Below are 16,924 nucleotides of genomic sequence, written 5' to 3' on the forward strand. Positions count from 1 at the left end.
TGTGGTGTAATGATGCCGTTAGTAGTTGATTCATTGTGAGACAGGGAGGCGGTCGGATGGGGCGTTAGCAAAAAAACTGCGATGAGAACGAAATTCTCTTTTTCCTTGCCCCTACTCAACACCATCATCACCACCAACAACAATCATAAGAGAAAATGAAAGAAAGAAAGAAAGAAGAAGAAGAAGAAGAAGGAGAAAAATAAGAAGAAAAATGGGGGCGTCTCCTACACAAAGCCAACAACCAATAGAATAATCATGATGAATATTCAAATGCCTACGAAATTGGTGTGTCTCATTTGTGGTGATATTGCGTGTGCTTCTCATGCGATTTCCTCCTGATCTTCTTTACATTTTTAAGTTAATGGGCAGCAATGGAGTTGGTCACGGTGTGTAAGTAGATCATGAGAAAGTGGAGCGAATAATAACACGCTGTCCTGCCAATTGGTCGTTTAAGATTGGTCGACTGGAAAGCTTTTATTGTTGTTATTGTCGTCGGTCCATAACTTCACGTACTCCGCACACACACACACAGAGGCACACATACACATATATAGACTTACATACATTCATTTCAACAAACCATGCTATATACTCTCAGCTATTCGGATGACACGTAAAGAAAAATGTAAACATTCTTTATTTCAATTATATTAAAAAAGAAAAGAAAAAAGAGAAGTAAAAGAACAGAGAGCAGCTTTTTATTTCTTCTTTCTCTCCTCTCTTCTCATGATTCTTTCGATATAAGTTTTATTAAACGAATATTCTTTTTAGAAAGAAGCTTTGTTGTGATACACAATGGAGATGGAGACTAGCTTTGTAACAGCAGACAACGAATCCTCAGAATGTGTGAAACGGAGAGACGGTTTCTACCCGAAGTTAGAGAAGAGGGACTCTGGAATTACTGCCGATTCGTCTTATTCTTCGACCTCATGGCGAAACAGTTATGAAGAAACTCCAGAATATGAGAACAATGTATTCGAACTGAGTATCGAGCGTTCTTCAAGCGGCTCAACTTTGGATTTGAGTCAACCAATAGACAACCACCAGCCTATGAAAACATCAGATAAAGTGAGTATCTTGGCAAACTTATACCGATTTACAAATTTGCGTGATTGTGAGATGGCAAAGCTGTGTCCGTATTGCTTTTCATTTAGTATTGGTTTTCTATTCTTAAATTTTCATGTACTTTCTGTCAGTCTTTCTCTGTCTGTCTGTCTGTCTGTCTGTCAGTCTTTCTCTGTCTGTCTGTCTGTCTCTGTCTGTCTGCCTGCCTGCCCGTCTCTCTGTCTCTGTCTGTCTGTCTCTCTCCTCCTTCTCTCTCTTTCTCTCTGCAGTCATCGTTGTGGTTTGCTGTTTTTTTTTTATCCATCTTTTACATGAACATTGCTGTGTAGCTTTGATGGTAAACTTCTGAATTAGGTATTTTCCAAGCTCTGGTTTGGAACGCTTTTGATATCACCCCACCCCTGAGACCACCCCTGATTCTATGATTCAGATTATCTAAATTAAAGCCTTTCATAAAAATTCTATGTTTATTTATATTCCAAGCACTAGCTTAATAATAACAAAGTTATTTTACTAAATTCTTTATTATTTTCAAAATGAATTGAAACGAAAGCAGTGTGTTTATGCAGAAATAGGGCTACAAAACAACGAGCGTTTGGGCCCCTATGAGGTCGCACTACTTGATCTGCGCAGTACTGCAGTCAAATATTTCTCAAATGACTTCTTCCCGTGTTAAAAGAATGTATTGAATAATGTAATCCAAGATGTATTTACAAGAAAATTAATAAATGAAAAAAAAAAGCAGGATGTTACGGCTGGAACGCCTTTGATTAAAGGGCTGTTCTATCAGGGCTGACCTCGGGCTAAACAGCAACCATCGAGTAAACCGCAATACAGTCGCTCGATATTTTAGAAATAGCAACCAACCGATAAAAAATGGGAAGGACGCATTAAAATGATGTGCTTGAGACCTCTTGAAAAGACGGGATGGCCACAACTCGATCAGGATTAAACTGGGACTAAACAACAACGACAACAACAACAGCAACAACAACAAAAGCAGTTTTTCGCTTTTGATTCTTCTGCGCTGCTCAGCGCATTGAGCGGCAAGCTTCATCCATCAGGTTTCATTGGTTGCTACTCCTGTACAACCATTCCATATAATGTCGGTTTCAAATTTTGGTACAAGGCCAGCAATTGGGGAGGAGGGTGCTGAGAGAATGGCGGCATTTGAACCCAGAGCGGAAAGTCTGAAGAAATGCTGCTAAACTTTTTTTCTGGTTTGGCAGCGATACTGCAGGCTCAATTCCCTGTCCTTTCCACGTAATATTGACTGTTTTCCGGTCATCTTGAGATGTTCGGCCTGCTCCTTATACGCCTACCGACCGGTGGCACACAAGTCATGAATTCTTTTGTTCAGTTACACTGAATATGTAGCAAGCCAGAAGAAATCGCCGCTCAGTTGGTGAAATCTCTTGTAGTGGTCGCGACCTCGCTCTTCTCATGATCTCATTTGTGACACTGTCCCACCAGCTGAGCCTCAGTATCTTTCTAAGGCACCTTTGATGGAATACATTTAGTTTTCTGTCTGTCCTGTGTGTGCGTGTGGAGGCGCGTGGCTTAGTGGTTAGGGTATCAGCGTCATGATAGTAAGATTGTGATTTCGATTCCTGGACCGGGTGACGTGTTGTGTTCTTGAGAAAAACAATTCATTTCACGTTGCCTCAGTCCACTCAGCTAGCAAAAATGAGTAACGCTGCGATGGACTGGCGTCCCGTCCAGCTGGGGAACACATACACCATAGAAACCGGGCTCATGAGCCTGGCTAGGCTTTAAAAGAGCGCATTTATTTTTATTATATATATATAAAAGTATTGGCCTCTTTTGGAACTTGACCATAACGTACGCAGTCTTATGGATGACCCTTGAATCTCTGTCTTAGAAGATGAATTAGACAGCATGAATTGGAATATCATTCGACTAAGTGTAGTGAAAAGAAAGAGAGAGAGAGAGTGCAAGCTCATTCTAAAACGTGGTGACATTTTTTTCTGGATAGGCAAAGATTATAAAAGCGAAACAGGCGGTGATAAATAAGGTTAATATATATGTATATATATATATATATATATATATATATATATATATATATATATATATATATATATATATATATATATATATATATATATATATATAATATATATATATATATATATATATATATATGTGTGTGTGTGTGTGTTGTGTGTGTGTGTGTGTGTCTGTGTCTGTGTCTGTGTCTGTGTATATATGTATATATATATATATATATATATATATATATATATATATCTATATATATATATATATATAATATATATATATATATTTATTTCGTATATTTTCATTTGTCTTGCTTATTTTTAATGCTTTGGTTCGTGCTGAGTTTTTATTTGAGAACACATTCTTTGTGGAAAATAGCGATTTTGACGTCTATATCTAGCATGTTGACCGTCCACTTTTAGTGGTCAGTCCTTTAAATTTTCTATATATATATATATATATATATTATATATATATATATAGCAAAAAATGTCCGACGAACGGCAACGGGAAACTCAGAGTAACAGGTTTTGTTGAATTTTCTGCTGCTTTAAATAAAGTATATATACATATATATATTGGTCACACACACATGCATTTATATATATATATATATATATACATACACATACATATACACATATACACACACATATACACATAGAAAACTAGAATGGAGCAATAGCGCACACCACAACATATGACGATAGTGGATCCTGCAAACATAATAAATACACAGATAATTAAAGAAATAGAAATGAATAACTATATATATGTATATGTGTATGTATATGTGTATATGTATGTGTATGTATATATATATATATACATATATATATATGCGTCCGGCCTTCACCATGATAGATCGCTAACCACTTTATTTTCTCTCCTTGTTCCTTTCTGTGTTCCTTTCTCGAAACGTTAAAGACTTTTACACTTCCCGAGCGTTATACTAATACACCTGTTTGTTGTCTACACCACCTGTCTTCGTCTTTTGTTGGGTTTTTGTGAATTCTCCCTATATATATGCATATATACATATATACATATATGTATGTGTGTGTGTGCATTTGTAATACATGTATGCACACATGCACTCACATATAGAGGTTAACTTTATCTTTCATCCTTCCTGGGTTGAAGAAATAAGTAGGAGTTGAGGACCGGGATCGATGTAATTGATTTTTTCTCAGCCCCGAAATTGCTGTGTCAGAATTTGAAATCAGTATAACTTGTAGGGCTAAGGCAGCGAGCTGGCAGAATCGTTATTGCGCCGGGCAAAATGCTTAGCGACATTTCATCTGTTTTTACGTTTTGAGTTCAAATTCCACTGGGGTCAACTTTGCCGGTCATTCTTTCGGGGTCAATGGAATAAGTACTATTTAATTACTGGGATCGATGTAATCGACTTTCCCCCATCCCGAAATTGCTAGCCTTGTGCCAAAACCGATAGCTTACGACAACCGCATGTTATGGAGGATTCATTTATTAGAAATAAAAAGACTCGACTTTTACTGGTTCTGTGATTAGAAAGGAAGTATAGCTGTGTGTTTAAGATGTTCACTTCACATCTGCACGACTTTGGGCTCGATCTCTGTGCAAAACTCCTCGGTGGACAGAAACTATATGATAATCTGTCGAAACGATCATTGAAGAATTTAATGTGTCGCTTGATTAAATATCACTACTTGATCGTTGAATGCTTTAGCAGAGTCTACTGTCAAAAGCATTTGGACCAGGAATCTGGTTTGAGTACAACTTCCCACCAGTATCGCAGCTTTTGAAAAAGATTCATAGATGCTCCCCTTCTTCCCTTGCTTACGCAGTAAATAAACAATTGTAAATTGAATATGACTTACTTCTATCATAGATCACATAACTTTATTGTGTTAAACGTCATATTATTATTTGATTTCTGAACACATAAAGTCTAGGTCTTGCAGTAATATTTGAATAATATTTTTCATCTTTGTCTGAAGTGATTATTTTATGTCAAACTCTTTTGCGTACTACGGACTCTAGTGGGTCGCCTCCAGTCACATATGAGAACTAAGTAATGAGCAAGAAATGTCCAAGAACAATACACAGTGCATTAACTACAAGAGATTTCGGAAATTGCGTACTGTCACCTATTGACTGCAAACATTTGTTACCTGTTTTCAAGATATGCAAAGTCAAACACCTAGTTGCTTGTAGATTCCAAAGTTTCTTATTCAATAAAATATAATGTAATGATCAGCTTTGTTGAAAGTCTTGGCAAAGTCTAAGTAGATCCGTCAACGCTGCACTTACCAAAGGAGATATCAAGATTATATCAGAGCTGAAGGTGACGTCTAGTGTAAAAATCATGTTCAGTAATAATGTAATAGTTACAGTTCTTCAGACAATTAATAGATAAGTAATAGCCTGTTATATTCTTTATGGTATTAGTTATGTGGGTGATAGATCTGTTGATTTGTTTCCTCTCAATTTATTTTTAGAAAGCTGCATTACGGTATGCGATCGATTCTTTCATTTTAGTGGTTCCGCCTATGTCACTTATTTTCTTTCTTTACATTAACAAACCACTCGATTTCACTTCTAATCTCACAAAGTATTAAACTGATTATGATGTCCTTTATTCGTCCATATCGTTCTGCAAGCGTGTCAACCCAATGCACCCAAAACATTCACACCGTACTGACAACCTCCATAAACAGAAACCTGGAAAACATCCTTCAATGGCGACATTGACTACTTAGTCAACTTCTATCGTAACAAGAAGACACATTTGCTTTACCTATCAAAGAAACAATATTGTACTTAACTCTCTGAATAGGAACACTATGCCACTTAGAGACCCCCTTCGGCAATGAATGACCATGGGATTGCAGCTAGAAAGTTCCCCTCAGAGGTACAGGGCTGGACAAGGTTGTTTGTGGAAGACCAGCAGTCGCCCATGCAAACAAGCCTTCCCGCCAAGGAAAAGGCAAAGGCCGATACTGCTTCGTACCAGTGTTGTGACTCCTTTTTACAGCTAAGTGAACTGAAATAATTTGAAATAAAGCCTTCTGCTCAAGAACGCAACGCATAGCCTGGTCCGGTAGTTAAACTCATTACCTCATGATTGTGAGCCCGGTTCGGAATCGAACTTATTATTGTGAGCCGACTCTTACCACTGAGCCATGCAACCTACAAAGTTACTACGAAAAATAAGCATCACAGTCTCTCAAGGTTATCTTACATATACAACATTGTCAAAACCTCTTCTTTAGAGCCAGAATAATACTTTATGATCAGGTCAGTTGCCTACCTTCTGCAAAGTACAAATGCAACCCTACTGGAGTTCTGCTTCCATGTATAGAACAATAATGTCTACAACAACACCCGACAAAACCCCCACTTAACAACATAAGGATTAAAAAAAACAATACTAGGCAACAACAGCATCCCAAATATGACCATCCAGCTGAAAGGCAAAACTTCATTCCCTTACATGCTTTGAACACTGCTTCATAGCCGTATTGCTTCTTCTCTTTGTCTCTTCTGTCGCTACTCTGGGTTTGCAAGCTGCATTCCCCACTTGTTGAAGTCCAGATGACACACACCACTTCACCTTTCATGATTTCTACTGTAACTAACGCACCACCTTTCGCAACCGAGCACCCTACAGCCACATACACAACGCGCGCGCACACACAGTTTATACACATATGATCTTTTCTAAATTGAACTTCTATCAGTATATTTTGAGTTACAATCTAGTTTTAAAATATATATTACTCTTTTTCCTTCTCTTCCCCTTTCGTTCCTTCTTTCCTTCTTTCTTTCTTTCTTTCCTTCCTTCTTTCTTTCTTTCTTTCTTCTTTCTTTCTTTTCTTCCTTTTTTCTTTCTTTCTTTCTTTCTTTCTTTCTTTCTTTCTTTCTTTCTTTTCTCTCACTCACAATATTCGGTTTATATATATATATATATATATATATATATATATATATATATATATTATATATATATATATACAGATGCAGCACGGACTTTGTCAGTGAACAGGTCGCGGATTTTAGCGACGAAAATATTTTGACAAATTAAACTTAAATGTTGGAGTGAATCGAACGGCTTTTGTGTGTTTCTTAAATGGCTTATAAACACCTTCCACGCTGAAATTGTTTTCGTTTCAGCACACGATCTCAGATCAAATTACTTGCTATGCGAGTACATCTCCGTAATATATATATATATAATAATATATATATATATATATATATATACTTGTTGAAGCATCAGGTGGTGCTTTAAGTTAGACATGGCCTGGACCAATCTTTGGTCGAAACATATCTAAGTTTATATATATATATATATATATATATATATATATATATTCTTTTTTTTTCTCTCTTCCCATCTCCAAACTCACAGACCCCCCCCCCCCCCACACACACCACACACACACACGCACACACGCACACACACGCACGCGCCACACACACACACACACACACACACACCTCCACAAAACAATCATAAAAAGAATTCTTCTCTAACCGCCAAAAAACATTTGACCAGCCCTAAACACTCTCTCACAATGATAAACAGAAATACAATTTATGGCCTGCCTCCCCGCCACCACACACTCAGTGACACTGTGAGATGGTCAAAACTGAAATTCTTTTTTCCCAAGACCTTAGAACCCCCCCTTGGAGTCAATATTCTGTCCAGCAGACCAAAAAAAAATTCTTTTCTTCTTCTTGCCTCTCCCTTTCCCTCTTTTTCTTTAGCACTTATCCCAAATACATAAACACACACACACACGCACACACACATACACACATGCTCTCTCTCTCACTTTCTCCTCATCCATCACCCTCTTGTACTGTCTTATATTCCTCCCCACCACTACAAACTCAATACCACTATAAAATGGTCCAAACTCTTCAGCCAGGAACTTAGTTTGATTTGAAAACCCCACTAGAATGGGAGAAAGCGCTAATACATGATCTAAGTTATCTATATATATAAAACTCTAGTTGTGTGAGTGTCTGTCCCCTTCGATTTAGATTCCTAACTCCACCCACATTTTGCGGTGCAGTTTAACCAAATTCGGGTATCTTATAGTCGTGATTAATATCGAGCCCGTCTGGCTATTAGCGCGCGTCTACGATGAGTCTACGATTTTAAAAATAATTTAACATCATTTTTTATTCCATTTTAATGCATAATTTTTCGTGTGTCGATGGCGGCGGAGTTGGCGTCCATGCTCACACCTGCACCTGTGTTTTGCTTCTCCCCCTTCTTCCCTCCCTCGTGAAGCTGTGGGGAAGGGAGTGTAAGGAAATCAACGTCGTAAAGCGTTGTCAAGGAGACCAGCGTTCTTTTAGAACAACGACTTCATGGCTTGAAGACACCAAAACAGAAATGGCTAAGAAAGCCCGAATTGGCATCTATAAGGGAAGTAACTCTCCTAAAAATGCTTATATAGTTATTTCCTTTACAAACCCGAGCAACGCGGGGCGATACTGCTAGTATGATATATAAAAAATGTATATACAAATAAATATCTGTAAATACAAACCATCCGATTTTCTGAGTACCTCATTTCTTCTAATATATACATACATATTATATATATATATATATATATATATATATATAGATATATATATATATATATATAATATATTATATATATATATTTATATAAATAAGAAAAGATCGTTAATTTAAAAATAAATAACGATTTTATCAAGTGTCAGCATAGAAAAAATAACCTTCAAAGGTAATAATTATTAAAATTATAAATTAGGGTATCTGCGAGATACCCTAATTTATAATTATATATATATATATATATACACACACACATATTCAGAGATCCGGGAGTAGATTTGATTGAAGAAAATAATGAGGTCGAAGCGCCGGTGTCTCATAGTCCCTCTACAGCACTAAATTGAATATATTGTAAACACAAGTCGCCTGAAGTGGTTTTTCGAAGGCGAAATACAACAGCGATTAACAAACTCACGTTAATACTCATATCGATGTTCATATATATATAAATAGGATCTTTTCTATTCTGAAGCCAGGACCACAGATCTTTCTACTTAACTAAATAATCTGAAACTTCGTATGCTGATAGAGTCTAGCAAAACAAGACACAGGTTGGAACTAGTTTATTTGAGAAAAATCTATTTTATGACTTTAATCGTAGATTAAAACTGCGAATTTTAACCAATCAGATTGTTTTCATGTGTAAAACTTGACTGCATTCTATTAGTGTGACGTAGAAAGCGCTTTTGTGACGTACTAACGTTCGGAAAACTGTAAACAAACACGGCAGACGAAATACGGCTACGCATTTCGCCCGGCGTGCTAACGTTTCTGCCAGCTCTTTGCTTTTTTAATATTAAATTTCGGCGAAGTTTCGCTTGTCGTAGCACAAGTTTTCCGTCGATTTCCGTAAAAAACTTTTATTTTTTTACATAAGTAATGAGAGCGAAAGAGACTAAGAGGAAGCGATTTTATGACGAGGGAAGTTTGTCTTTGAAGTTACCGTCTAGGGGAAGCATTGATGTACATGTGTGTGTGTGTGTGTGTGATGGGTGTGGGAGACAGTTGTTGTGTTAAGTGAAGTGCTTCTGTTAGTGTGTGTGAAGAGACAGAGAGAGTAATGTGTGAAAGAGAGAGATAATGAATTTTTTACTCGGTGTATGTGTATATGTATGTCTGCATGTATGTATGTGTGTGTATGTATCTATGTATGTATGGCCAATTCATCGTAATTACGATTACGATGAATCGGCTATACATACATACACACACACACAACATACACACACACACATACTTACACATACATACACACACACATACATGCAGACATACAGAATGGAAACATTTTCAATTTAATACATGTGGCTTATTAACTATTTTAAATATTATTATTAGAAGGTGGCTGACTTGTTTACATTAAGATGTTAAATACGTCACGAAATTGGTGGTCGAGACGGAGTAAATAAAATAAAGCCGAATGACGGAATATCATTGGTTAAAATTCTAATTATTAAACAACGTTAAACTTAGAAGTTACAATTCCGTTTTCATTCTGGTTTACAATTAAGTTTACTTTTGACACATTCTACCAGTATACGAAGTTTCAAATTGTTTGGTTCAGTAGGAAAAATTTGAAAAAACTGGCCTCAAAATAGAAAAGATCCTATAGAATAAATAATATATATATATTATATATATATATATATATATATTGATAAAACGGTAAGATAACAAAAGAAAGAGACCTCAATATTATGTAAATAGAGGAAATTTATCTATACAATAGAGGAAATTTATGTATATATATTATATATATATATATATATATATATATTACGGAGATGTACTCGCATAGCAAGTAAGTAATTTGATCTGAGATCGCGTGCTGAACGAAAAACAATTGCAGTGTGGAAGGTGTTTAAAGCCAGTTAAGAACACAACAAAGCCGTTCGATTCACTTCAACATTTAAGTTTAATTTGTCAAAATATTTTCGTCGCTAAAATCCGCGACCTGTTCACTGATAAAAATCCGTGCTGTCTCGGATGCAGCACGGAACAGGTCGCGGATTTTAGCGACGAAAATATTTTGACAAATTAAACTTAAATGTTGAAGTGAATCGAACGGCTTTTGTGTGTTTCTTAAATGGCTTATAAACACCTTCCACGCTGCAATTGTATATATATATATATATAAAAGAAGTTTGAAAACGCCACTATATAAGATAAGAGTCCACGTGGTGGTGTTTTGTGTGTGTGGTGGAGTAGCATAATGACTGTCTTGTGCGTTGACTAGAATCGCAGCCGACGATTCTAGTGAAAGCACAAGACAGCCACTATCCTCCCCACACAAAACACCACCACGTGGACTCTGAGACTAGTAAGAAACAATTATGAACTTTTTTATTACATGTAACTTTTAAAAATATTTTTGATAAGGTTTGTTTTTTCAAGAACCGAAACATATAGTGGCATTTTCAAACTTCTTTTTTATAAATGTATATCCACTCGTATGCCACCTACACTTTTTATAAATATATATATATATATATATATATATATTAAATAACAATCTTATCCTTATTTATATATAAAAAGAATATATATGTATATATGTATGTCTGCATGTCTGTCCATATATGTATGTATGTATGTATGTGTATACAATATTTTCACGTGTGAGTGAATACATTCAACTTTTTGTAGCGCACGATATATTTTCATGTTTACAATTAAAGAGTGTCACATCATATTCCCGAACGGTTAACCGCATTTTGCCTCCCTCTCACTCTCTTTTTATAACCCTATTCCTCTCCCTCTCCCCTCTCTGTATTTCTCTAACAGCGTGCTTTCTCAGATTTATCATTTGTCTCCCCCCCCCTTCCTCTTTCTCTTCCTTTTTAATTGTCCGCGGTTGAGAAACGTTCGTATTTGTTCCAGCTTCGCCACAGTAAACGCATTTTTTAATTACTTCAGATGGGATTTGGTCTTTCTTTTGTAAAATAAAAATCAAGCTTTAACTTACCTTTATTTATTTATATTTATTTATTCCATGTCAGGAAGTTGTTGTAGTAACAAAAATAAATATAATGTTAATTCAAAGAAATTCCTAAGTTATCGCAGTCATGTTGAAAATTTTAGTTTCTTCTTCTCATCCTCTATTTATACTTATTTTTAACTCTTTCTATAGCCTTTAGATTAATTGCGGGTGAACTCCCTAACATATTGGATCATGGATGCTATTCTAGAAAACTTCATTCTTATGTAGAGTGAATGTCGGGCGACTAAAGACTAGTGGAGTGTATCTCTACGAGTTACACATGATAGATTTTGAATACTGCCATGAAACAAGCGTCATTATTTTATACAGTGACTCCACTGCTCAAAAAGTAGGCTGTATAGCTTCACCATGTTGCTGTTGTTCAGATGAACATTACTGAATGAACAGATCTAGGATTCAAAGTCTTCCTGCCATGATCATCTCGTCTTTTATTCTCGAGTTAACATTATCGTATATATATATATGTGTATGTGTGTGTGTGTGTGTGTCACTTAAATTGTCTATCTACTTTACCCCACCCCAAACTGATACTACCCTCTGTCTTCTCTCAGATTTGAAAAACTAGCCTATAAAATTAAAACTGAACCCCCACCTCATAATTAAATCTGAATAATAGAAATAATCGGTGAAAAACTGTCTTTTTTTGAAAAAAATCTCAGTTCCAACTGTAATGTTGTTGGTAAAACATGTTCTTTGTCTATCTCCTTATCCTGTTGGAGATTTTGGATAAAATTATACAAATGAGTCGTTCAAATTTAATTAAATTCTATGTTTTTTGTGCAGCTGAAGATTGCTCTACATTTTAAATTGATGTTCAGTTAAATGGAGTTACATGAAACGATCGTACTGCATTACCTCTGGATATCCTTGTTGCTTATTTTGATTATACACACACACACACACACACACACATATATATATATATCTTTAGTCATGCATTCAACTTAAATATTTATTAAGCCAAGTGCTTATTCTATCGGTTTTTTTGTTGAACTGCAGAGTTATAGGGTCTGAAATACATCAGCATCAATTGTCAAGCGGTGGTGGGGGACAAACACAGCCACGAAGACATACATACATACATACATTACATACATACATACATACATACATACATACATACATACATACATACATACAAACATAAATACATACATACATACATACATACATTACATACATACATACATACATACATACATACATACATACATTACATACATACATGCATACATACATACATACATGCATACATACATACATACATACATGCATACATACATACATACATACATACATATATACATGCATACATACATACATACATGCATACATACATACACGAGCGTGTAGGCAAACGAAAGAAAGTGGCACTAAACACGTTTGGCGAGAGTTATATATATTGTTTAATAAACAATTCGATTCGGTTCCATGCAACTTCAAGCTTCTTGGTCTCGTATAACTAACTTAGCTCTTCATGCTTAGTCGAACTAAGCTTGAAAAGCTATGTTCGTATTCCGAGCACACAAAACTTTAAATTGCATGGAACCGAATGAAGCACACACACGCACACAAACACACACACACACACACACACACACACACACACACACACACACACACATGTATATATGTATGTGTGTACTCACACACACATATGTATATGTGTATGTGTGTACTCACATACAAGAATTTTTGGCGTAATGAGATAAAAAACCAAGGCTGTATGTTCTAATATATATGTTTTTTTTATCTCATTACGCAAAAAATTCTTATACACACACGCTGACATAGAACCAACGTTGAACCCTTTATTCGCAAAATTACCGAACCTGGAACTTAACTATGGTCTGTCTATAGCACTTATTCACCATTACCTGACACCTTTGGGTCTCAATGACAATATTAACTCTTATAACCTCAATTTCTCGCAATATATATATACATCTAATGTACGGTAAAATTTTTAGAAAAAGATTTTATCGATGGCCAGCATATTAAAAAATACCTTTAAAGGTTAAATTTATAAATAACTTATAAAATAAGGGCAAAAGAAAAAATTCTAATGCCAAATATGCCGAAAATAGTCAAATTGTCAATAACCATTATAATTTATCACTATTAACATGCGTCTCTAAACAAGTTTCTAGTCCGAATCACACGTGTCTCGAGATGTGCTGAAGATTTTCTATTTTGGATATATTTGAGGTACTTAGGTCTGCCTATGACTTAGTGCTTACTTTCTCCATGAGTATGAGTAAGTATTTCATTTATGTCTTACGTATTTATCGCTGACGAGGAGAAAATTCTTATGAATTAACTCTGAAATTGGGACCGATACGGTAATAACGGAATTTTTTTAGAAATTTATGTCGGCTTGTTTAGAGACGCATGTTAATAGTGATAAATTATAATGGTTATTGACAATTTGTCTATTTTCGGCATATTTGGCATTAGAATTTTTTTCTTTTGCCCTTGTTTTATAATTATTATATATATATATATATATATATATATATATATATATATATATTATATATATTATATACGTATGTATGTGTGCATCTATCTAACTTCTGAAACAGAAATCAATATATGAAACAAACCGAATCAGCATATTAGTAAATACACATGTGCGCACGCACACGCACACACACACACACACACAAACACACACACACAAACACACACACACAAACACTCATACATACACACACACACGCACACACACACGCACGCACACACACATACACACACACACACAAACACACACAACACACACACACACCACACACACACACACACACACACACACACACACTTGTTTCGGTTATTGAACTGCGGCTTGTCTCAGTCATGCTGGAAGTATTTTAGTCGAACTAATTGACCCAGTATCTATTGATTTAATCCTGGTACTTAACTTATCGGTCTCTTTTGCTGAACTACTAAGTTTCTGGGACGTAAACGAGTCACCATATTTTGTCAAGTGGAGTGGTGGCAGACAAATACAAACACAAAGACTCACACACAGTTTCCGCTTATCAAATTCACTCACAAGCTATTCGTTGTGTATAATAGAGCATACTTATCCAAGGTGTTGTGCAAGGGATCGAGCCCGAAACCAAGAGGTTTCAAAACGAGCTTTTTAACCACATAACTATACCTGCATCTGAAATTTTTGTAAATTTCATACAGAATCTACTTCGATACTTCACATTTCTGTGTTCCTATCCCCGGACAGGCGGCGGGGTGTTGGAATCCTTAGACCCCCGGGCCAAATGCTTAACTGTGTTTCTCCCGTCCGTTTGTTCTGAGTTCAAATTCCGCCTAGGCTGACTTTGCCTTTCATCCTTTCAGGGTCGTTAAAATATGTACAAGTTTAATACTGGGATTGATTACATCGACTTCACTATTTCTGGGTAAAAGCATACAAAAACTGCATCCCATTGTCAAGCCATGTTGAGCCAGTGTGGCAGAACAGGCTCATCAAAACAGTTATGACCCCAAGCTCAAATTCATGGCCATCGCATCAGACCGTGGTTGATGGAGAGGACATGCTGCGGCCCTTGCCCACTCCATTACTCAGACAATATCCACCAAGTAGAAAAATGCTTCTTCTGAAACAGAAATCAATATGCAAAACAATTAGCAATTTGTACGATAACTAACCAAGCTAAAATTGTATTGATGTAGGCATTTGAAATAGTATTAGATTAAAATACTGATGCGCATAGCATTTATAATGTAAATACTAACATGAAGGGCACTAGCTGTCTGGGTGTAATCGTCTCTGAGGAGGCGAAGTTAGGCTGGAACAACATCTCTGGCGAACTATCGATATTTTGAATGAGCCTTCTATTTTTAATTTACAAATCTTTGACAAGCTTCTCAATAACAAAATTTTACAATTACTGTTGTCCTACGTTTAAATATACTTTATAAATGTTATACGCATCGGCACACACACATACACACACACACAGACACACACAGACACAGACACACACAAGCACACACAGACACACATATGTATATGTGTGTGTGTACTCATATATATATATATATATAATAGAAATATTAAAATTACTAAGTCTCTCTAAAAGAGAACAACGGCAGCGTTTCCGGAAAATAATAGTTATCGCCATACTAATATGGCATTCTTATAAAAATAAGAATAAAGCTGTCCGCTTATTAGCTCCATGAGGCCATCGCCTTAAGTTAGCTATTTGATACACAAACTGTATCCATATAACCTTCGAATAAGAATGCCATATTAGTATGGCGATAACTATTATTTTCCGGAAACGCTGCCGTTGTTCTCTTTTAGAGAGACTTAGTAATTTTAATATTTCTATTATTGAAAACAAGTGGATGTATTCCACCGAAGCTAGGTAAATAAAACCTTCGAACAGAGATTGTCAGAAGCGACACCTACTGGTCTGGCTACGCTACATTGAAAAGGGGCAATACCCCGAAACGCGTCTGTAGCTGCCGGTCAAGTAGCGTGGAGCGACTGACCTCCCTTGTTCGAAGGTTATATGGATACAGTTTGTGTATCAAATAGCTACTTAAGGCGATGGCCTCAATGGAGCTAATAAGCGGACAGCTTTTCTTATTTTGTTAGAATGCCATATTAGTATGCGATAACTATTATTTTCCGGAAACGTTGCGTTGTTCTCTTTTAGAGAGACTTAGTAATTTTAATATTTCTATTATTGAAAACAAGTGGATGTATTCCACCGAAGCTAGGTAAATAAACCTTCGAACAGAGATTGTCAGAAGCGAACCTACTGGTCTGGCTACGCTACATTGAAAAGGGGCAATACCCCGAAACGCGTCTGTAGCTGCCGGTCAAGTAGCGGGGCGACTGACCTCCTTGTTCGAAGGTTATATGGATACAGTTTGTGTATCAAATAGCTAACTTAAGGCGATGGCCTCATGAGCTAATAAGCGGACAGCTTTATTCTTATTTTTATAAGAATGCCATATTAGTATGGCATAACTATTATATATATATATATATATATTATAATATATATATATATAATATATATATATATATATATATATATATATATATACTATATATATATATATTATCCTATATATATATATATTATATGGATATGTATTTGTATGTATGTATGCATGTGTGCATCTATCTGTCAGTCTCTCTCTCTTTTCTCTCTCTCTCTCTCTCTCTCTCTCTCTCTCTCTCTATATATATATATATATATATGTGCGTGCGTGTGTGT

General features: G+C 35.8%; 1 protein-coding gene across 1 annotated transcript in view; it reads left to right on the top strand.

Moving 5' to 3' along the window:
• Positions 1-353: 353 nt before the first annotated feature.
• LOC115209475 (solute carrier family 12 member 3-like) overlaps positions 354-16,924 on the top strand; it is a 131,048-nt gene continuing 114,477 nt past the window's right edge. The window contains exon 1 of the mRNA XM_029777897.2: positions 354-1,068. Coding sequence (XP_029633757.1) covers positions 796-1,068 — 273 coding nt within the window. The 5' untranslated portion in view covers positions 354-795. The remainder of the gene's footprint in view (positions 1,069-16,924) is intronic.

This window comes from Octopus sinensis, linkage group LG3, assembly GCF_006345805.1.
Source record: "Octopus sinensis linkage group LG3, ASM634580v1, whole genome shotgun sequence".
In the NCBI taxonomy this organism is placed as follows: domain Eukaryota; kingdom Metazoa; phylum Mollusca; class Cephalopoda; order Octopoda; family Octopodidae; genus Octopus; species Octopus sinensis.